General features: G+C 36.8%; 1 protein-coding gene and 1 long non-coding RNA gene across 2 annotated transcripts in view; one reads left to right on the forward strand and one right to left on the reverse strand.

Moving 5' to 3' along the window:
• The window catches only part of LOC131920071 (uncharacterized), an 84,656-nt gene that overhangs the window by 21,234 nt on the left and 38,318 nt on the right, over window positions 1–25,104 (reverse strand). Inside the window, exon 2 of the long non-coding RNA XR_009381490.1 lies at window positions 21,068–21,773. This is a non-coding gene — a long non-coding RNA (uncharacterized LOC131920071). The remainder of the gene's footprint in view (window positions 1–21,067; window positions 21,774–25,104) is intronic.
• LOC131920070 (olfactory receptor 4N4C-like) lies at window positions 18,929–19,855 on the forward strand. The gene has a single exon (XM_059274489.1). It carries the CDS (start codon window positions 18,929–18,931, stop codon window positions 19,853–19,855), a length of 927 nt encoding a protein of 308 aa, XP_059130472.1.

Consider the following 25,104-nt stretch of genomic DNA (forward strand, 5'->3'; position numbering starts at 1 on the left):
AACTGATGTTTCTCCTTGCTTCTGTATAAAAGTGAGACTTGCTAATGTAATACTTACCTGACCTTCTCCACATTACCCACTTTTCAGTTTTATCACTGGCTGTGCTCTCCATGCAAAGGCAGTTTCTCCAGTTAACAGGCTACCGTGGCTCTCTAAGAAGAAATGCACTTGCTTCCTGGCATTCCTTTGCTCCTGCTTCTGATTCACATTGTCCATACCACCATCTTAGCTTTCCTTTCTCATGTTCTTTAATTTGCCCAACAAAAGTATAATGCCATTTGTAACAGATCCCCACTGCTCTCACTTTTCCAAAGCACTTATAAACTGAGATATTTCCATTTCAAACACTTTTTTTCTCAGACTATTGCGAAACATAGGAATGCAAAGGAAATTCTCATGATGTGGCAATTTTAACAATTACACAGACACATGACAACCATACTGAGAGCCAAGAGGAAGTCATTGGAGTTCATCTTTCTTTAATTTACAGGCCCAAATTAGACTATGTCTCCATATAGTCAGTTCTCCATGATGTTCTAGCAGTCTGATGGCCACTGATTACTTCTTGTAGTCATTATTTTGATTTAAAGAATTATTTCATGTACATGAGTGTTTGCCTCCATGTATGTTTGTTCACCAAACCTGTGCCTGTTGTCCACAGAATTCAGAAGAGGGTGTCATGTCACATGGACCTGCAGTAATGAATTAGAACCTATATGGTACTCAGAATTGTGTTCAGCTTCTCTGAAAGATCAGCAAATGCTCTTAGCCACAGAGACATCACTCAGGCCTCTAGTCAACACTTTACACCCACATCTGTTTCTGCTGTTCTGTCTTAGACACAGGCGCTACATCAGTGCTTACTGGACAAAGGAGAACACTTCTTATTTCACTTCTCAAGTGTTTAGTCTCTGTTCAACTTCCTTGTGAAAATGTTCATCTCAAAGGGAACCCAAGGCAGATCCTGGCTGACTTCATCCCCATTTGTGTGTCCTGTTAGGAAGCATCTGTCTCTTTTTCCTTCATATTACCTTCTGTCAAAAAAATATATATTTCTTTCAGCTTGCCTTCAACAAGCCCACAAACAATTGAGGCTGTTTGGTGACATTACATAATTTTAAATGTTTACTTTTGATGAAAATATAGAAAAATGAGAAAATATAAAAGCTATTTATTTTTAAATTTTAAGATTATATCTTAATTATAAATCTTTTTCCTTCCTTTTCCTCTCTCTGGTTCCTCTTATATACCCATCCTACCTCTGTCAAATTCATGGCCTCTTTTTTTGTCAACTGTTACTGCATTCTTATATGTATTTGTATATACATACATATTTCTAAATATCAGTGTTTGAATCCATATAATATTATTTGAATATATGTAATTGGGCATGATCATTTGGCACTGGATAATTAATTGCTATGCTCTTCCCTTCGAGGATCCCAGCTTCACTTAGTTTCCTATAGTTCTTTGTGTAGAATTGAGGCCTCATGGACTTTTACTCTTCAAGTTTGGCATGCTTGTTAATGTCATCCTTGTTCATCTCACATTTTGGCAGTCATGCTCATGACACTTTACCTCTATAGATTCTGATGTTACTAGGAGACATACCTCATAGCAAACTCCCTGATCCTGTGGCTCTTCCAATTTTTTCATGCGTTCTTCTACAATGATCCCTGAGCCTTAGTTGTGAGAGTGTTTTGTAGATGTATCAATTGAGACAGCATAATCCTTAACTACAATCTAAAAAAATTATTCTTATACCCACACACAAGTGTAGTCTTCACCTCTCATGAAGAAAACCTCTTGGCAACAGACAGAGAACACTTACAGTAAACCAAGCCAATCAAAACGCAAAGTTGTAGAGTCATAGTTTTCAAAGGTTCTACTTCATGCTTTGTCTGTCTAGTAGTTCCTTTTTTGTTTTACTGTTTACATGGGTACACTGTCTTGCTGCTGACTGCTTCTGGAGAGGATTTTCTTTATTCCTTCTAATATGCTAGATGGCGTTGACATCCCTATCACCCCTATCATCCATACTGCTCTTTTTCTGGAAAGTCACTTCTTTGCTCTCTGGAGATTCATCTTCATTTTCTGCATGGGAGAGAAGAATAAAATTTCAGGGTAAGAAAATATTTATGAGAAGCAACACACACTCTTTTCTAAGATATACTAATAAGTGACAAATGTAAGACTGCATCTCTGAAAGATAATTGATAGAATGATCTTGTAGAAATAAACCTCAACAAATGAATGTTAGTCTTTAAGTCATTTTTGTGTTTGCTCAAGTTATTGATTTTTGGTAAGAAAAATAAATTTTGGTCACAGAGTTATATGGTGATATTTTATTTGTATTAAAATGTTATTTGTATGTTAATAAATAAAGTTGCCCGGGGGCAACTATTAGCTATTAGCAAGCCATAGGAAAGCAGGGCAGTGGTGGCGTACTCTTGTAATCCCAGCACTTGGTAGGCAGAGCTGGGTAAGTCTCTGTGTGTTCAGGGATACAGCCATTATTGGATACACATGCCTTTAATCTCAATACCAAGCATGGAAAACCTGGAGGCCTATACAGACAGGCCGTGACGAGGCGGTCATGTGGTTGGGTTTACAACCAATGAGAAGGCAGAATAGGAACACTATATAAAGACTTTAACACAGGGGTAGTTCTAGTTCGGAGAGGTAGGACCACTACAGGAGGAAGGGTAAGGTTTTAGCTCTTAGCTCTGACCTCTTGGCTTTTTTTTTGCATTGGTTCTGTGTTTCTTATTTAATAAGAAGGTTGGTTACATCTACAAAGTTATACACCATGGATACTTTGATTATATTGTTAAGAAATAATGGTTTTCTTCAAAAGCAGTTAATGATGATACTAACATTAGTGATGTCAAGAAACAAGAAAATTTTGGCTTCTTTGTCGAAAATCATACGTTCATAGATGTGCAGATTAATGTCAGGGTCTTCAGTTCGGTTCCATTGGTCCACATGTCTGTTTTTATGCCAGTACCAAGCTGTTTTTATTACTGTAGCTCTATAGTAGAGCTTGAAGTCAGGAATCGTGATGCCTCCAGAGGTTGTTTTATTGCACAGGATTCTTTTGGCTATCCTGGGTTTTTTGTTTTTCCATATGAAGTTGAGTATTGTTCTTTCCATGTCTGTGAAGAATTGTGTTGGGAATTTGAGAATGGGGATTGCATTGAATCTGTAGATTGCTTTTGGTAAGATTGCCATTTTTACTATGTTAATCCTGCCTATCCATGAGCATGGGAGATCTTTCCATTTTCTGATATCTTCTTCACTTTCTTTCTTCAGGGACTTAAAGTTTTTGTCATACAGGTTCTTCACTTGCTTAGTTAGAGTTACCCCAAGGTATTTTATATCATTTGTGGCTATTGTAAAGGGTGATGCTTCTCTGATTTCTTACTCAGCCTGTTTGTCATTTGTGTATAGGAGAGCTACTGATTTCTTTTTGAGTTAAACTTGTATCCTGCCACATTACTGAAGGTGTTTACAAGCTGTATGAGTTCCTTGGTCGAATTTTTGGGGTCACTTATGTACACTATCATGTCATCTGCAAATAGTGAAAGCTTGGCTTATAAGTTGTACAATGGAAAAAAGAAAGCATCTTAAACAAATGGTGCTGGCATAACTAGATGTCAACATGCAGAAGATTGCAAATAGATCCATATCTGTCGCCATGCACAAAACTCAAGTCCAAGTGCATCAAAGACCTCAACATAAATCCAGTTACACTGAACTTGATAGAAGAGAAAGTAGGAAGTAGTCTGGAACTCATTGGCATAGGAGAGCACTTCCTAAGTATAACACTAGTAGCACAGACACTGAGAGCAACAATTAATAAATGGGACCTCTTGAAACTGAGAAGCTTTTGTAGGGCAAAGGACATGGTCAATAAGACAAAACAACAGCCGACAGAATGGGAAAAGATCTTCACCAATCCCACATCTGACAGAGGGCTGATATCCTATATATATATAACTCAAGAAATTAGATTTCAAAATACTCAACAGTCCAATTAAAAAATGGACTATAGAGCTAAACAAAGAATTATCAACAGAAGAAGCTCAAATGGCTGAAAGACATTTAAAAAATTGCTCAACATCCTTAATCATCAGGGAAATGCAAATCAAAACAACTCTGAGATATCATCTTACACCCGTCAGAATGGCTAAGATAAAAAACACTGAAGACAGCTTATGTTGGAGAGGATGTGGAGCAAGGGGAACTTTCCTCCACTGTTGGTGGAAATGCAAGCTTGTGTAGCCACTTTGGAAATCAATATACATTTTCTTAGAAAATTGGGAATCAATCTTCCTCAAGACCCAGCTATACCACTCTTGGGCATATTCCCAAAGGAATGCTTAATTATACCACAAGGACACATGGTCAACAGTGTTCATAGCAGCATTGTTTGTAATAGCCAGAACCTGGAAACAACCTAGATGCCCTTCAACTGAACAATGGATAATTAAAATGTGGAACATATACACAATGGAATACTACTCAGCAGAGAACAACAATGACATCATGAGGTTTGCAGGCAAATGGATGGAACTAGAAAATACCATCCTGAGTGAGGTAACCCAGACTCAGAAAGACAAACATGGTATGTATCCACTCATTCATAAGTGGATACTAGATGTAAAGCAAAGGATAAACAGACTGCAACTGACAACTCCAGGGAGGCTACCTAGTAAAGAGGACCCTAAGAAAGACACAGGGATTGCCCAGTGACAGAGAAATAGATGAAATCTACATGAGCAAACTGGGGGTGAGGAGGGGTAATGGATGGCAAGGGCCGAGGGGGGGGAAAGAGAGCTTAGGGGAGCAGGAGGTCCCAGCTGGATCAGGAACAGAATGGGAGAACAAGGAAAGAGATATCATGATAAATGAAGACTCCATGGTAATAGGAAGAAGCAGAGTGCTAGAGAGGTCCCCAGAAATCCACAAAGATGACTGCACTACAGACTACTGGCAATGGTCGAGAGAGTGTCTGAGCTGATCTACTCTGGTGATAGGTGGTGGAACACCCTAACTGTCATGATAGAACTCTCATCCAGTGAGTGATGGAAGCAGATGCAGAGATCCACAGCCAAGCCCCAGGTGGAGCTCCAGGAGTCCAATCGATCGAGAGAGAGGAGGGATTGTATGAGTGAGAATTGTTGAGACCAAGATTGGAAAAAGCACAGGGACAAATAGCCAAACGAATGGAAACACATGAACTGTGAACCAATAGCTGAGGAGCCCCCATGGAACTGGACTAGGCCCTCTGGATAAATGAGACAGTTGATTAGCTTGAACTGTTTAGGAGGTCCCCAGGCAGTGGGACCGGGACTTGTCCTTGGTGCATGAGCTGGCTTTTTGGAATCTAGGGCCTATGCTGGGACACTTTGCTCAGCCTTGGTGCAGCTAGGGGGATTGGACCTGCCTCAACTAAATGTACCAGGCTGACTCTCCAGGGGAGACCTTGCCTTGGAGGAAATAGGAATGGGGAGCAGATTGTGGGGGGAAGGCTGGGGCGGGGAGGAGGGAGGATAGGGGAATTCGGGGCTGATATGTAAAACGACTAGAAAATCTCTTATATAAAATAAAAAAAATTGAAAAAAAAAGAAACAAGAAAATTATTCAGTGGGTTATTCCATTTTTTTTTCGTATGTGTTGAGATTTGCTTTGTGACTGAGTTTGTGGTGGATTTTAGAGAAAACCCTCTGCATGAGGAGACAGTTGTGTAGCTTGATCTGCTTGGGGGGCCCCCTGGTGGTAGGATCAGAATCCATCCCTGGTGCATGAGCAGGCTTTTTGGAGTCCACTACCTATGATGGGACACCTCATGCAGCCTTGAGGCAGGGGGAAGGGCTTTGACTTGCCTCTACTGGATATGCCTTTGACTTCTTATGGGGAGAGTGGGGGGTGGGTTGGGAGGGGGAGGCTGGGGGGCAGGAGGAGGGAAGAGGGGGATCTTTGAATGGTATGTAAAATGAATGAAAAAATTTTCTTAATAAAAAAGAAACAAGAAAAAAATTTTGAATGTGCTGTATTTAATGAAAAATATAATTAAATAGCATTTCTAAAAATAAATAACCTGTCGACATTATGTTAATTAATTGTGAAAATCTTGGAACAAAAGGTTGTCATTATTATTTTGCTTATGTGAAGCAAAGATTATGTAGTACATATCTACGATGACAGAAATTAGTTACAATCCTTGGAGTATACTCACCATAAAGGCCACAAGGAAACTGGTGATTATGTGTAGCAAAGGGAATTCTTGTACACTTTTATGAGACTGTAAAGTATAGACATTATAGAAAATGGTACAGAAGTTGCTCTAATATTGAAAAACTAGAGTATCCACACTACCTAGCAGTACCATTCCTGGACATTTATCTGAAGCAACTGAATCTATAACTTCAACAAATATCACAGCTGCCATGTTTACTGTAGCATTGTTCACAGTGACTACTGTATAAAAACTATGTGTCAACTGATAAGTACATGGCTAAAATGTGATACATGGGCATACACTCAAGAATATCATTTAACAAAAAAAGAATGAAATATTCTTTGTGACAATATATGTGAACTAAGAAGACATTTTATTAATCTAATCCAAAACACATAAAAGAAGATGATCTGTATCATTACTTGTAGTTATAATTTAAGAAGTAGAACTCATTGAACCAGATACCATAATAATGCTTACCAGGGTCTGTCTGAGATTGAAGAAAATGGAAAGCTGTCAGAGATAATTTTCTGATATGAAATGAAAAATTTCTGAATAATTTCTGAATTTCTGGTGTTCAACACCATGACTATAACAATACTCTACTTTTGACTTGAAATATAGTAATAGAGTAGATTTTTATTGTCCTCACTATCCTTTTCCCTTCTCATAATGTATATGTGTGACGTGATGATTGTGCCATGTGTCTATATAAAGAAAGATTTCTTTTTGTATCTCGAATATTTTTACCATCAATTTTTTAAATAAACATTTAAGAATTAAAGGACTATGAACCCTGTGACCTACAATGGCAACAGGTCTGGCAAGATATTTCTATTCATATATTAGTGGAGGCATTATTGTGTGATTCATCAACCATTTTCTGATTGGATTTACTTTCTCTCCATAAAAGGAAACACTTACCTGAAATCATTTTTGGGGCCATGACAGTGTGTCTACACCTCTCATAGGCACGTGAGAGGACCTATTAGAATTATTATGCTAAGTAGACATAGTACTAAACCACTTACTAAAGATTAATTCATCTTTCAATCCTTAGGAGAGAAACTTCTTTTTGTAGTATGTGATGATTAACCCAGAGAGCCACAACTAGTCAATATACAGAGAATTAGAAACCATTGAGTACTCAGCGCTCAAATGGACATTTGTATGCTCCTCCAAAGACTCAGGAATCATCAAGAAGTAAGTGGCAAAAAGAGTATAAACAGCAGAGGAACTGGATGAATATAAGTCAACAGTGTCCTCTGAAATCAAGGAATTCATCCATTTTCTTTTAGATTTTCCAAATTAATGGAGTAGAGGTTCTGTTAGTTTGGGTCATTTCTTATTTTTTTTTTTTGGTGAGTTTGGCAAAGGGTCTGCCATCTTGTTTATCTTCTCCAACAACCAACTCCCAGATTCATTGATTCTTTGTGTTGTTATCTCTTTATATTTCTATTTCATTAATTTCTGCTTCAATTTTTGTTAATTTTTTCCATGTTTTTCTTTTTCTTGCTTTCCAAAATCTTGAGTTGTATCATTCAGTCATTTATTTTACTCTGAAATTTTAATGTAGCCACTTAGGACTTTAAACTTCCTTCTTAAAGTGATTTTTAAGGTGTCCCAGATATTTTGTTGTGCTGTGTTCTCACTTATTTCTTGAACTATATAGATTGCTTTCTGGATTGATTCTTTGATTCAATCATCATTCAGTAATGAATTAATCTCCATGAGTTTATACATTTACTACAGGTTTGTTTGCTATCAGTTTTTAAGTTTTTTGGCATGATATTTTAGCATTGGTCTATTTTAGAGAGGCTTTCATGTGCTGCTAAGTAGAATGTATATTTTTTTACATTTGCATGTAACATTAGTCCAATTTGATGTAAGGTGTCACTTAATTCTTAGGTTTCTCTGTTTATTATTTGTCAAAATGATCTATGTATTGAAGAAAGTAGGGTGGTGAGATCACCTATAGATTTTGTTAATCTGTGTCTTCAATTCCATTAGTAGGCTTTTTATGAATTTGGGTGCATTAGAATTTAGTGCACATATGTTTAATATTGTGATATTTTTCTGATTCCATTGATCAGAATGAAGGCCCTGTTTTATCCCTTCTAACTAGTTTTAGTTTGAAGTCTATTTGTCAGATATTAAGATGAGAATGCCTACTTGATTCTTGATCTCATTTTCTGGGAATACTTTTTCTATCCTTTTACTTTTTTTAGTGTTTTGGCTGCTCATTGTTTTGTTTGGAATGTGATTTTTAGGCTGTTTGGATTATGGAAAGATTCTTTTCCAACTCTGACACAACTGCCAATCAAGATTACTGTACACAGGAAAACTATCTGCCAGAGTGTACTGTTGCAGGTTCTTCTGGCTTTCTGAGTTTCACTTGAGAAATCAGCTATTAATTTTATAAGTTTTCCCATTATATGTTACTTGTGTTTTTTCTCTTGTAACCTTCTGTAGTTGAAATTTTCTTTGAGTCACCAACCAGCTCCCAAATAAAGACAAGGAGACATTAATTATGGATGCTCCACCTTAGCTTAGGCTTGTCCTTCTAGCTCTTTTAACTTAATTTAACCTCTTTCTTTTCATCTACATTTTACCTTGGGGCTTTTGTCTTTCATTCTGTATGTCATACTTTCTTGCTTCCCCTGTGTCTGTTTATCTGGCCCTTGGTGTCTCCCTGCTGTCTCTTTCTTTCTCCCTTCTTCCCTGAGCCTAAATTCCTCTCCCTATTTACTCTCCCTCCCTAGACATCCTACCTATACCTCCTCCATTGATATTGGCTATTCACCTTTTTGTTAGACCAATCAGATGCCTTAGGCAGGCAAGGTAAACCAGCAAAACATCTTCACATAATTAAACAAATGCAACACATCTTTACATAGTTAAACAAATATTCTGCAACATTTCCCTCTCATTTGTCGAAATAAAAAGAAAGGGTTTAGCTTTAACATAGTAAGACTATACACAATAAGAACAGTTATCAATTAAGAATTACATTTACAATATTTAGTTCAGTTGCACTTGGCAAATTCACAGAAAATACTCCATTATCTATCTTGTCTTGATGAGTCCAAAGTTGTGTACCTAATTTACTTTCTATCCTAACTTTTATTACTAGCACAAAATTATTTTTTTTAGGCCTCAAAACATTTTCTCAGATAAACAATTTAAGCTTTTATGTTTCTCAGTCTTACAAATTTTATGTCTCTTATGTAAGTTTCTTTTCTGAATTTGTTAACAAGACAGCTATAACTATAACTATCTCATCTTCAACTCCAACAAAGACCCAAGGAGAATATAATATTACATGAGTACACAGGAAGTGCAGAGCAAACTTCCAAAACTATAGATATGACAAAGACATCTGGCTGCTGGACAGTCACCCAAGCTTCTTCTGCAATGTTGGGGCATCCATTTTTGGCCTACGGGCATAGAATATCTGACAAACTTTTCTGTGAAGCAGGAATTTTGAAGGACTGTTGCACTTTGTCTTGGCAAAGTTTAGCATTTTTAACCATTAGTGTCCTGCTTGTCTAGTTTGTACATTATACTGTAAAGGCAAGAGCAGCTTCTTGCCCAAATGTCTAGCTTTGCCACATGAAAGTGACCTCCATGTAGAGGTTCTTTGATACCCATCATCCGTCTATGAAGCAGATTGGTGCCGCCAGGAGCAGACATGTCTCACTGTCATGAAAAGCCTTAGGTTATTCATGGGATGACTCATCCTTAACAGGCTTGAGGGCCAGCCAGCCCAAACCAGTAATAAGATACTTTATGAGAGCCAGCCTGGGTCTGCCTAATGGCATTAGCAACAGCAGCTTAGACACGATCTGAGATGACCTGGACCAATGAGAGGCAGGTATGTCACACCAGCAGATGCATATTCATAAGACCTCCTCTTCCAAAGTGGGGTGGAGGGTACATAAGGCTCGCCTCTTCCTAAACAAACTGAGCTTGTTGTTTCAACATTCTCCCAGTGTCTGTGTTGTTTACTCTGCACATACTTGGCCCTCTCCACCAAAGGGAACAAGAGCATAGGACCTTGCTAGTTATTAAAATCTTAAATGCTATATTCTGTACTTCTCTGAAGTGTTTGAAGATCACCTATCTATCTAAAATATATATTTAACCTTGAAAATATACCTAACATGACTACAAATTTGATTGTTATAGATGACTAATTACTAACCTACATTTCTTAATTATCCTAAACAGTGTAATAATATCTCTCAAGTACTTGAACTTTGAACATTTTTAAACAAGCTACAATGGTACAATACCTTAAACATGAGTAGAAACATATATATGGTATAACAAAAATAACCTTAAATTTATATCAATACACAAAAATCTATACCAAATTAAAATATTTGAGATAAATAGTTGTCCTCTTATCCTATATTCCTATATCCCCATTAAATGATGACAGACATCCCTAAAACATCAAATAATCAAAAACCACTCCACCTCTTGAGAATATGGGCATTATGTTCTCTAGACTGCTTTCTGTTGTCTGGGAGCAACAGCATGCCCAGGGGACACTAAGAAAATTGAGATAATTGTCAAGTTCTAAGAAATCTAGCTATAATATTTGTTGTCCAGTCCCTGTGTAATGGTGAAATATAAGGCTTTTCTGATGTCCTGGCTAGGATAGTCTGTGAGGCTGGACCATCTCAGACAGCAGCTTTGAAGTTGTTCTGAACAGAGAACTCTAAGGAAACTCAACGGAGGCACTCTGAAAGGCTAGACCTCCTGGGCCACCCTTTTTCATTGTATCTGGTCCTCTTGCTCTGAAATTACAAACTTTCAAAAGTGACACACATATCTGCATTAACACAAGTATAGGCTGTGCTGCATTGAACCACCCCAGCTCTAGGAAGTTGATGCTCACACTGTGGCAGGCATTTTTACTTAGTTGCTGTTTCTACTTAGCTTGACTGATGGTTAAGTGCTCTGCTGCACAGCAGTGCCTCTTAAAGAAGTCATATCTGTTTTCTTCTTTTTTTCTTCAGCTTTCTCAGGCCCTATGTGGAGATTCAGGCCCCATGTTGGTCACCATTTAAAGCTGGCATTTTCTTTGGGCAGCCAACCAGTTCCCAAATAAAGACACAGAGACTTATTATTATTTATGAATGCTTGGCCTTAGCTTAGGCTTGTCCCACTAGCTCCTTTTTAACTTAATTTAGCCTGTTTCTCTTCATCCACACTATACCTCAGGGCTTTTTACCTTTCTTTCATTGTGTATGTCCTACTTTCCTGCTTCTTTCGTGTCTGTCTGTCTGTCCCCTGACATCTCTTTTTCTTTTTCCCTTCTTTCCTGAACCTAAAACTTGTAATATTTTTTCTTTGTTTCATGTATTTAATGTTGAACTATGATATGTTGTGGTGTGTTGCTTTTTTTGGTTTTGTCTTCTTTGTGCTTCTTGAATCTGTATGAGTATGTCTTTTCTTAGTTTGGAGAAGTTTTTTTCTATGATCATATTAAATATCTGGTCTTTTCCTCTTCCTAAGGATTCTTCTTCCTCTTCTATGCCTATAAGAACAAGATTTGATCTTCCATCATGACCAAATGGTGCCTTCATTTCATGAATTTTCCTATATTATGCTTTAAAATAATTCATTTTCTTTGCTTATTTTATCTAAATCCTCTACTTTTCTTTTGAGTTCTGATATTCTGTCTTCTATATAATGAATTCTTCTTTTTCAGGATTTCCTCTGAGATTTCTAATTAAGATATTGAGGTTTTCAATTCCATCTCCATTCTAGTTTATGTTTTTTTTCAATATTTCTATTTCCTTTTGAACTTAGTTTCTAAATCCTGAATTATTTTTGTTACTTTATTCAGATTTGTATTTGTATTTCCTTATCTATCCATCCATCATCCATTCATTCATTCTTTCTTTCTTTTCCTTTTTCTTTTTTGGTGAATCATGAGTTTTGTTGGGTTACTTAAAGGGATTTAGGGAGGAGCTACTTGCAAGAGCAGAAATGATTCAAAGACAACTGAACCACCAGAGCCCACCGGGTGACAGCTATCAAAGCTAGGAACCAGGAGCACCCTGGACAGCCTGAAGGCATCTCAACAGGTTGAGGGAGTCTTTTCCATGTGCTTAGTTGGTCTAAACATCTTTCCTGCAGGTCAGCTAGTTTATGGCATGAACTACTAACATCTCACAGATTTTCTTGTTAGGTTTTTTTTTTTGATTTAACATTTTCTTTGGCCAATGTATCTATTTTTTCTTTCATATCTTCAAGGCCCAAGGTCTCCCAGTTCTTGTATTCTTTAGGATACTAGATGTGGAACAAGGATGACTGGACTGCTACTCACATCACCAGGCAGGCTACCTGGAAAACAGGACCCCAAGAAAGACACAGGGATCGCCCAACGACAGAGAAATGGAATGAGATCTACATGAACAGCCTGGACAGGAGTGGGGGTAGTGAAGGGCGAGGGTCGAGGGAAAGAGAGCTTGGGTGAGTGGGAGATCCCAGCTGGATCAACAACAGAGAGGGAGAACAAGGAATAGGAGACCATGGTAAATGAAGACCACATGAGAATAGGAAGAAACAAAGTGCTAGAGAGGCCCACAGAAATCCACAAAGATACCCCCACAACAGACTGCTGGCAATGGTCGAGAGACAATCCGAACTGACCTACTCTGGTGATGGGATGGCCAAACACCCTAATTGTCGTGCTAGAAACCTCATCCAACTACTGATGGATCTGGAGGCAGAGATCCATGACTAGGCCCCAGGTGGATCTCTGGGAGTCCAATTAGCGAGAATGAGGAGGGTTTATATGAGAGAGAATTGTTGAGACCAAGGTCGGATAAAGCACAGAGACAAATAGCCAAACAAACGGAAACACATGAAATATGAACCAATGGCTGAGGGGTCACCAACTGGATCAGGCCCTCTGAGTGGGTGAGACAGTTGATTGGCCTGATCTGTTTGGGAGGCATCCAGGCAGTGGGACCGGGTCCTGTGCTCATTGCATGAGTTGGCTGTTTGAAACCTGGGGCCTATGCAGGGTCCCTTGGCTCAGCATGGGAGGAGGGGACTGGACCTACCTGGACTGAGTCCACCAGGTTGATCTCAGTCTGTGGGGAAGGCTTTGCCCTGGAGGAGATTGGAATGGGGGGCGGGCTGGGGGGAAGGTGAGGGGGGGCGGGAGGGGGGGAGAACAAGGGAATCTGTGGCTGATATGTAGAACTGAATTGTATTGCAAAATAAAAATTAAAAAAAAAAAAAAAACCAAAAAAAAAAAAAAAAAAAAAAAGAAGTTTGCTTATGTTATTCGTGTTGGATTTCCTAAATTTTTCATTTCCATATTTCTATCAGTTTAGTTTCTTTCTTGATTCTACTTCCATTATTAGGTATTGAACAGTTTTATTCATTTCCTTTCCCCATTTGTTTGTGTTTTCCTGGACTTCTTTGAGGAATATATCCATTTCCTCTTTAAGAACTATTATCACATTCATACAGGCTGTTTTAAGAGGTTTTTCTTGTGCTTCAGCTTTTTTTGAATATTCTAGGCCTGCTCTGGTAGTTTTGCTGGGTTCTGGTGGAGACATTATTCTGTCTGTTTTTGACTGTGTGTTTATGCTGGCCTCTAAGAATCTATTTTCCTGCCTTGCTCATTTGGTATGTTTCCGAGGAATGCCTGCTGGTGTTGTAGGCTGAGACAATGGATGAGTTGGGGAAGGAAGGCTGGAGGAGAAGATCTTTGTGATCCATTGGGGGATGGGGTCAAAGAAGAAAGGGAGACTGCAGCAGGTGTTCTGATACAGACCTGGGAAGAGACTGAGGAACTGGATTTGAAGGAGCAGAAGGAGAGGTGAAAATCTGCACTCAGCCTATGTGCTTCCTTGGCAGGAATGACCTGTGGTTTTGCAGGAGGTTATTATTTTTTAATTGAAAAAATTATTTTGTACAATACATTATGCATATTCTTTGCCCTCCTGAACTCCTTCTAGATCCTCCTCACCAACTAACCCAACTACTTATATGTTCTCTTACACACACTCTCTCTCTATATATATACAACAAAGAAAAGACCCTCCAAAAACCAAAAAAAAAATTTAAAAATCATAACAAAAAGACTAACAATAAGAAAAATTGTTGAGACCAAAAGTTCTCAAAGAAACCATTGATAAAGAGGAAATCAGTTTTGTCCACTGGTGTTTCTAGGTATATCAATCACACTGTTGGACAGGCCCCATGCCTAGAAGCAATTGGCCAACATAAACAAAGATTTCACTAACTATGACTTTGTTTTTAGTAATATTTATAGCAAAAACAGGCCTAGAAAAACCAGGACCTTCTTTTCTTTTTACAAGAAGAAACATTAAAAACCTAGGATTTGAGTTTTTGTTTGTTTTATATATTTCTCATGACATACACTTTGAATTTAGATACCCACGGCTTTAAGACTTGGTGGGACAGTCCAAGTAAATGACGTAGTGAAATTGAAATTCATTTCAGTAGACAAATATTTAATTATATTTATAAATATTAGTCTACTAAATAAACAAAAAACACTGAATAAGTATGATAATTGCCTAAATCTTTGTCTGCCTTCTAAAGTTTCCTGCTTTACAAAACATTCATTATTTTCATATAATTATTTGGCATCTTATAAAAAATAATTAAAATCTATATGCCATCTCTATTAAAGAAAAACATGGAGTGTTGTAAAGGACTTTTCATCACGATAACTAAAGATTCAAAATTAGTTAAAAGTTCTTCCTGGAAGGATAAAGAGAACCAGAAAATTCCACCAACTAAAAGAATAAAAAGGTCATCACGCAAAAAACCATATTCTGATCTGAGTGAAAAGATTACTATGTGGTTCTCACCTCCTGCTGTACTACAAATCTCAAGGTGATAGACTTTTAGACTCACATTTCTCACACAAATATGTGCCAACTTCATCTAAAAACACATCTATGTGGAATTAAAATGCTGGATGATACTTACCTTCAACTACATTCACATTGAATACCCCATGTATCTGAAGGTTTCCTTTGTTTTTTTATGTTTCTCCAATCCTTTTATAATTAAATATTTTAAGAATGTGTTCCTGATCTTTAATATTCCACTTAGCATATTCCAAAGTGGTGAAATACAGCTAATCATTATTTAATAAATTACAAATGAGTTTATTACTTTCTTTCATTATTCATGATATCATGTGCCCTACCTTACTTGAAAATATTTTTCATGTTTAAAAGTTTTCAATATTCTTATAATTTTGTCATTATTTTCAGTTCATTTTGTATAAAATTAATCTAGATTTTAATTTAAGAAAATGTTTTTTCAATCTTCAAAAAATCTGTTTTGAACACATTTGTAATTTTAAGTACAAATTCTTCTAAGACAAGTTGATTGATATTAGAAATATTAAAATATAATAAATTAGTTGTTCTACTAAGGTATATAACAGGCTCAAGTGTTTTATAAACTTGGTGACTCCAATTCCATTTACTCTAGCTATACATGCCCAAGGATTTAGTTTAATACTTTTTATCCAAACCATACAAAAGTTAAGTTCTTTTAAAACAAATACAGTGTTTTGGAGACAGGGTTTCTCTGTATAGCTTTGCGCCTTTTCTGGAACTCACTCTGTAGCCCAGGCTGGCCTCAAACTCACAGAGATCCTCCTGCCTCTGACTCCCGAGTGCTGGGATTAAAGACGTGAGAAACCCTGTCTCGAAAAACCAAAAAAAAAAAAAAAAAAAAAAAAAAAGAAAAAAAAGAAAAAAAAAAGAAAAGAAAAAAGAAAAACAAATACAGGACAGTAGCATTGTATGTGATTATATTTCTTTAGTCACCATAGCTTCTTAATCATCTCAAATTTCTCAGCTTTACTATGCTTCTTATGATATTGAGATATTCTTGTATCGTATACAAATATAGTCTCATAGATCATATGTAGAAAATAGACTTTATGGTGCACATAGTGTAAATTAACCTCAGGCTATTTCTAATTATTTAGATAATATCTTTGTAAGCACCTATTTTTTAAATATGTAATAAATCTTAAGATAGAAAACTAACTGAGTTTTAATAAAGATTTGAGGAAAGGGGAAATACACATCTTAACACAGGGTAATTTTCTAAATACAAATATATATATAAATTTCTAATATACTATCATTCAACATGTTTTATACATTAGTTTTATTTTATACCTAGTTTAATTCTTTGTCCATAACCTGTTGGCATTTTGACAATTCCCACTGAAACTCCCTGCAGCTTTGTTAGCCTTCAAATCCCCAAGGCTCACTCTCCATTGCATCACAAATTAGCCGTGTATTCTCAAACTTTAAAGGGGCCCTTTGTGAGAAGAGAAATTTAAGAATAAATTTGGAGCCATCAGGTATTATCTATTTCCTCAAAAGAAGTTGGGATGTTTGCTGTGTGAGAGTATTGGTGAACTGTTAGGTAAATGTTCCTATTATTCTTCAAATTTACAAAAAATAAAAAATAATACAAACAGATATAATGATATAACTCTTCAGTTGTTACATTTATCGTCATCAGTTCAGTTCAAAGACATACAGCAGAAATAAACTGGTATGTGAATGCTGAATTAAAGTGCATTCTCAATAATATAGCTCTCTCTCCTTCTGATACTTACAGTTGTCATATTTGGAATGAATAGTGGTCAATAAACTACGAATCATTTTGATGTTTATTTTTAGCCATAAATTTATATATAACAACTGCAACAAGTGAGTATATAGAACCAATAAACAATACAGAAATGGTGTAGTGAAAATGAAAAAGGATCCTGGTTTTGCAATATCCTAGTTTTCCTTTTACGAGTAAGGCTGTTGACACTGATCTGTGGCTTTGAGCTCAAGCTGAAGAGAAACCTATGTAATTTTGATTCTGTAATCTTTGATTTATGTAGTTTCAAACTCAAGAATTTCACTCTGAATATCGGGACAGACGATCTTTACCACATATTACTTTTTAGAACTTAGAATATTGTGCATTTGTACATTTCTACAAAGTATATTGATGATATTCATCCACCACTATGTCCCCCTGGTTCCTTCAGTGCCTCCTTCCCTGTCTCCTCCAAATACATGTCTGTCAATGTGCACATGGGTGTGTGACCATCCACTACACACATTTTGATTTTGCTTAGGATACAACGTATATGTATGTATTATGTATTTTTTGAGAGAACATATTTGTGTGTATTTACATGTGTGTTTGTATGTGTGATGTAATGTGCTTCTATTCTTGTCAGTTTAACAATGCATGGGAATCGGTGCCATTATTAAATTTATCAAGATAAGGTAAGATGAGGGATAAATGATAGAGATAGAGAAAATTTCTTGATATTTAAAAATATTTGAGCTGATTTTTCAGTTTGAGATATTTGTTCCTTCATTTCTTTTCTCTTTCACACTGTCTCTCTTGCTACTTGTAGGTAATGCAGGCTTCTCTCCTCCAACTCTATACTTCATTATTAACGATATTATTTAAAAAAACCAATGTATTGTGTAACTAAAACTTTGTAAAACATATTTATTTCTTAGATTGAAATACTTATGTAACTTATGAGTCTTTGGTTATTTGCTATTCAAATTTCATCTCACTCACACCTATTTGTGGCACATACCAACAGCATAACAGTTTTCTTTATATATAAAACACACCATGATGCTGTATAAACTAGACAACTAAAAGACAAGACTTCAAAAAATCAGACAGAAATATACATGCCATGAATTTGCTGAAGTTTTTGTAATAGCGGTTCATCATGCTCATTCTGATTGGATGAGACAATTGCCTCATAATGACATAATGGCCTCAGAGCATGATAATTAATTACACAGGACAGTATCAGCTTACCATTCTCCAACTGAGCAAAAGTTCTATATTATACCTGGTTTATGACTACATCTTCCGCAAAGAAAGATAAAATGTTCTCAAGAATTGAGTGGTTTCTAGCATTCTTAAGGCATAATAAGAAATAAAGATCAATTAGTATACAGTTCAATAGTTTTGATGAATATATACATATAAAACAATTATAATTAACAGATGCATCATTTCTCTGTGCTATTAATTAAATCAGTCCCTTGTAAAACATATTTATGAAGACTTCAATATCTTTAGCAAATTGTTTTTTTTTTTTTTTTTTTTTTTTTTTTTTTTTTTTTTTTGGTTTTTTTTTTTTTGGTTTTTCGAGACAGGGTTTCTCTGTGTAGCTTTGCGCCTTTCCTGGGACTCACTTGGTAGTCCAGGCTGGCCTCGAACTCACAGAGATCCACCTGGCTCTGCCTCCCGAGTGCTGGGATTAAAGGCGTGCGCCACCACCGCCCGGCGCAAATTGTTTTTTTTCCTCTCAGGGAATCAAGTAATCTCTTTCAGGGCAATGAGAAATAAACCCAGAACAATGATATATTTATTTCACAAGAGAGTCAGACTGAAGCTGTGCATTAAATCTGACCAGAAGGTGTGGCTTCAAGAGCAAAATGTTGACAATTATGAGATGTAAAAGCTAAAGGACAGAGGAGATAGTTTAGGCATAGAGTGGGGTGAAATAATACACTTGTGTCTATCCATGCTTCTAGAAGAAAAATAGCTGTTATCTACTCAGAAGAGAAAGAAATTTGCTTTACTTGCTATGTTCTGTAGGGACTGATGATGGAGACAGAAAATAGGACAGTTGTCACAGAATTCATCCTCATAGGACTGACCCAGTCATATGACATTCAACTCTTGATCTTTGTTCTGAGCTTAATTTTCTACATCATCATCTTACCTGGAAATATTCTCATCATCCTTACCATCATATCAGACCCTGGACTCAATGCCCCACTTTATTTCTTCCTGGGAAATTTGGCCTTCCTGGATGCCTCCTATTCTTTCATTGTGACTCCCAGGATGTTGGTGGACATCTTCTCCGAAAAGAAGATAATATCCTATACAGCCTGCATCACTCAGCTATTTTTCTTGCATTTCCTTGGAGGAGGGGAAGGGTTACTTCTGGTTGTGATGGCCTTTGACCGCTACATTGCCATCTGCAGGCCTTTACACTATTCCACTGTCATGAGCCCTAGAGCTTGCTATGTGATGTTGTTGGCTCTGTGGTTTGGAGGCTTTGTTCACTCCATTGTTCAGGTTGTCCTCATCCTTCACTTGCCCTTCTGTGGGCCAAACCATCTGGATAACTTCTTCTGTGATGTCCCACAGGTCATCAAGCTAGCCTGTACAGATACCTTTGCTATTGAGATTCTAATGGTCTTCAATAGTGGCCTGCTTACTCTCTTGTGCTTTCTTGGGCTTCTGATTTCATATGCAGTTATTTTATGCCATGTTCACAGGTCAGCTTCTGAAGGAAAGAACAAAGCTATATCCACATGTACCACTCATGTTATAATCATATTTCTTATGTTTGGACCTGCAATTTTCATCTATACACGTCCATTCACAACCTTATCAGCTGACAAAGTAGTTTCTTTCTTCCACACAGTAATATTCCCTTTGATGAATCCTGTGATTTATACCCTTCGAAACCAGGAAGTAAAAACTTCCATGAAAAAGTTAATCATTAGGCATGTAGTCTGTTAATTGGTTTTTGAATGAGTATCAAGGTGATAATTTTGCATGGCATTTATTGTTATAAAACAAATGCTAATCTTCTGAGTATCTCTCTTTTTTTCAGGTACTGTATAGGTTTTTTGGTAGAGTTACACATAGTGCAGGATTAAACTTTGTATGTTTTAATGGTTGCAAAAGGATTAACAGAGTGATTGAAGTATATTGGATGAGTGTGATAAACGTAGAGGCTAAAATTCACAAGGTGTATGAGGGAAAAACACTAAAAAGGGTCCTTTGTTGGCTTGTTTTAAGTCAACTTGATCTAAGCTGGAGTCATCTGAAAGGAGTGAACATCCATTGAGAAATGTCCCATAAAGTCTAGTTGTAGGGCATTTTCTAATCACTGATTGATAGAGAAAGGTCCAGAACATTGTGAATGGTGCCACCCTTGTGCTGGTGGTCCTGGGTCCCATAAGAAATCAAGCCAAAGAAGCCAATAAACAGCACTCTTATATGTGTTCTGCTTCAGCTCTTGCTTCCAGGTTCTTGCCCTGTTGAGTTCTTATGCTGACTTTATTGATTGATGAGTTAAGATGTAGAAATGTAAGAAAAATAAACCCTTTCCTCCCCAACTTGCTTTCAGTCATAGTGTTTTATCATAGAATTACTGACCCTAACTAGGACAGGCTTTATGTTGAAACAAAGAGTTTCAGTATCTGTCCTCTAAATCTACTAATAACATCTCAATATCTTAATCAAAAGAATAACTCACCCACAGTTCTGTCCATTGTGTAGTGGAGCATTACTCTAAGATTCTATGAATAGGTTAACTCATTTTGATTCATGGGCTAATATGTTATAAAGCATGAAGAACCAAATGGCAGAGGGGTTTCTATTATCTTGCTGAGGTCCTCACCTGTTGGTATTCTCAACATCATCTGGTATAAAACACAAGCAAGTTTTTTGACATTTTTAAAAAATCTCTTCTTTTTTTCCAAGAGTTGAGACACAACTTCTTTTGATCTTTTGGGGTTTCATTCTCTATTTCACTGCTCACACTATAGTCTAATGCCTTCCTCTTTATTTAGACCATGGGAGAAGCATCTTATTTTTAGTATCTCATTGCATTACAAGATAAATCTCTTGGGTGTCCTTTTTAAAACATTTCATCCCCTCACAGTCAAGCTAAGTGATGTTTCTCCTTGCCTCCGTATAAAAGTGAGATGCTAATGTAGTACTTACCTGACCTTCTTCACATTACCCACTCTTCAGTTTTATCATCATCTGTGCTCTCCACACAAACGTAGTTTCTCTGGTTAACAGGCTACTGTGGCTCTCCAAAGAAAAAATGCACTTGCTTCCTGGCATTCCTTTGCTCCTGCTTCTGATTCAAACACTTTGTCCACACCACCGCCTTAGCTTTCCTTTCTCATTTTCTTTTACTTTCCTCATCCAAAGTATAATGATGGTTGTAACAGATTTCCATTGCTCCTACTTTTTTTAAGCACTTGCAAAATGGATTATTGCCATTTTAAACACCCATTTCTCATACTATTGTGAAATATATGGATGTAAAGGAAATTCTCCTAATGAGGCAATTTTAACTATTAGTAACACAGACACATGATTACTATACTGAGAATCAACAGGAAGTTTTTGGAGTTTGTCTTTCTTTGACTTATAGGCCAACATTAGATCATCTGTCCACATAGCCAGTTCTCGATGGTATAGCTGATGGCCACTGACTAATTGTTCCTTGTAGCCAGTAGTACTTATTTAGGTATTTTAAGCATGTATTTTATACATATGAGTGTTTTGCCTAGTATCTGTGCACTACATCTGTGCCTGTTGCCCACAGAATTCAGAAAAGGGTGTTGGATCACGTGGATCTGCAGTTATGTGTGGTTGTAATCCAACAAATGGGTTCTCAGAGTTGATCCTAGGTCCTCTGCAAGAAGAGTAAATTCTCTTAATCACTGAGACATCACTCTGGCTCCTAGTCAACAGTTTACATCCACACCAGTACCTGCCCTGCTTACTTAGACATAGCCACTACTGAGTGCTTACTGGACAAAGGAAGGCAGCTCCTATTTCACTTTTCATGTGTTTTAGTCTCTGTTCAACTTCCTTGTGAAAATACTCATCTATAAGGAAACTCAAGAAGACACTGCCTGTTTCTACCCTCCTTTTGTGTGTCCTGTACAGGAAGCGTTTATCATTTTTCACAGTTTTCTTTCATGTAACTTTCTCACAAGTTAATAAATATCTCTCACTACTTGGATTAATCAAGTCCACAAACAATTGTGGTGTTTTGTGATATTATTTATATTATACCACTTCAAAGTTTATTTTTGATAAGAATTGAGAAAAATGAGAATATGTAGACTAGCAAAATTTTTTGTGGGCCACATCTCCTGCTCACAATGGCCTGTGGTTCTTAATTGTGGCACTGAGATCTTGTGCCCATTTCTCCCTTCCATTTGTATGTTTGTTCCTGTCATCCTTGTTCTGTTTATATCAGCAGTCATGTTGGTGAGATTTTATCTGTATCATTTCTGATGTCACTAAGGAGACATAATCTCACAGCAAGCTCCCTGATACTATGACCTTTAAAATCTTTTTGCCTCCTCTTCCTCAATGTTCACTGAACCTTATCAATTGGAACAGCATAATCCCTAACTATAGTCTAAAGCATTTGTCCTTATACCCACAGATAAGGGTAGTCTTAACCCATCATCAAGGACACATTTGTCCAGATAGGTGTTCCTTTTTGGTTGTACTGTTTACTTGGGAACATTTTCTTACTCCTGATGGCCTCTGGACTAGTTTTCTTGATCCCCCTTATTGGGGTAGATATCTTTGACACCCCTATTACCCATATTGCTCCGTTCCTGGAAAATTACTTCCTTCTTCTCTAGATATTAGTCATCATTTTTCTCCATGGCAGAATAGGGTAAGTTTTTTCATGGTGAGAACATATTTATGAGAAACAACACACACTCTTTCCTAATATACGTAAAGGACAAATGTAAGAGTACAACTCTGAAAGATAATTGATATATTGATCTTGTAGAAACAAATTTCAACAAATGCATGCTAAGCTTTAAATCACTTTTGTGTTTGTTAAGGATATTGATTTTTGGTAAGAAATATGAATTTTGGCAATAGAGTTATCCACCATGGATATTTTGATTAAATTGTTAACAAGTGGGGTTTTCTCTGAGGGTAGTTAACAATGAGACCAATATTAATGTTGTCAAGAAATAAGAAAAATTGTTGAATGTACTTTATTGAAGAATATAATTAAACAGTATTTTTAAAAATAAATAACTTGCCAGCATTATGTTAACTAATTGAGAAAATCTAGAAACAATATGTTGTCTTCATTATTATGCTTATGTGGAGCAAAGATTATGTAGTACAAATCTGTGGTGACACAATATTAGTTACATTTCTTGGAGTATACTCACCAAAAAGGCCATGAGGAAACTAATCAGCGATGTAAATATTTTGTGCAGTGCATGATTTATGGCTTAGTGATACATATTAATTAATGACCCATTATATACTGGTGACTGTGCAGAAAAGGAGACAATTGTATACTTTAATGGATCTGTAAAGTACAAGCATTACAGAAAAAATGGTACAGAGGTTGCTCTAATATTGAAAAACTAGAGTGTCCACACGACCCAGCAATCAATCCCATTCCTGGGCATTTATCTGAAGATCCAGAAATCAGTACCTTAAACAAATATCAGGGCTTCCATGCTTACTGTAACATTTGCAGTGGCTATTGTACGAAAACAACAAGTCAACTGATAAATACATGGCTAAAATGTGATATATGGGTATACATCCAAGAATATTATTTAACAAAAGAGGATAAGATATTGGTATTTGTGACAGCATAGATAAATTGAGATTTCATTAATCCAATCAAAAACACATAAAGGAGGATGTCCTGTACAACTTAATTGTAGTTATAATTTAAAAAATAGAAATCATAAAACCAGATAACGTAATAGTACTCACTAGGCTCTGAAACTGAAGAAAAGGGGAAGCTGCTTGTCAGAGTCAAACGGCTATGGTATCAATTGAAAAATTTCTGGCCGGGCGGTGGTGGCGCACGCCTTTAATTCCAGCACTCGGGAGGCAGAGGCAGGCGGATCTCTGTGAGTTCGAGGCCAGCCTGGTCTCCAAAGCAAGTTCCAGGAAAGGCGCAAAGCTACACAGAGAAACCCTGTCTCAAAAAAAAAAAAAAAAAAACCAAAAAAAAAAAAGAAAAATTTCTGAATAGTTCCTGAAGTTCTAGTGTTCAAAACCATGACTACAATAATACTTTACTGTTGACTTGAAATATAATGATAGAGTTGATTTTTAGTGTCCTTACTACCCTTTCCCTCCTCATAATGTTCATGTGTGTGATGCAGTGTATCTGTATAAAGAATGATTGCTTTTGTACCTTTAATTTTACAAGTAAATATTTAAGAATTAAAGCTCTATGAACTCTGTGACCTACAGTGACAACAGGCCTGGCATGATATACCCACAGATGTAGTAGTATTAGGAATATCATGAGATTAACCAAACTCTTGCTGAGTGGATTGAACTCTGTCTATAGAAGATGACACCCATACCTGTCACCGTTATTGGGACTAAGAAACTGTGTCTAGTTAGCTAATAGGCATGTGGGAAAACCTATTAATATTCTTCTACTAAGTGAACATACTATTAAATGACTTCCTAATGACTTATAGACCTATACATTTGTCAACTCTCATGAGAAAAGCTTCTATTTGCAGAATATGATGTTTAACCCTGTGAGTCAGAACTAGTCAAGGTACAGAGAATAATAAACCACCGAATGTTCATCCGTCAAATGCACGTCTGTATCCTCCTCATAAACCGCAGAGATCATTGTGGAATAAGTGGCAAAAGAGCATAAAAGGCAAAAGATTTGATGGAACACAAAGAAACTGTGTCTTCCAGATGTATTAAGGCAGGTGTACACATGAACTGACAGTAATTGTGAGGTACACAAGCCTGCTGAGAATTAAAGCCAGACCAAATCCCATCATGCAGAAGAGAGGTGGACATGAAGTTCTACCCATAGCAGAGGAGATAACAACACTTCATACCTGCTAGGTGAAGGATAAACTTCTTTTCTTTTAGAGTGCTGCCAAACTCCATCAAAAGCCACACATCCATGGGAAGAAACAATCGTAATTGTTATATGAAAACAGAAAAGAGGACACAAAGTTGAGTGGGAAGAGAAAGGG

This window comes from Peromyscus eremicus, chromosome 9 (genome assembly GCF_949786415.1).
Source record: "Peromyscus eremicus chromosome 9, PerEre_H2_v1, whole genome shotgun sequence".
Classification (NCBI taxonomy): Eukaryota; Metazoa; Chordata; class Mammalia; order Rodentia; family Cricetidae; genus Peromyscus; species Peromyscus eremicus.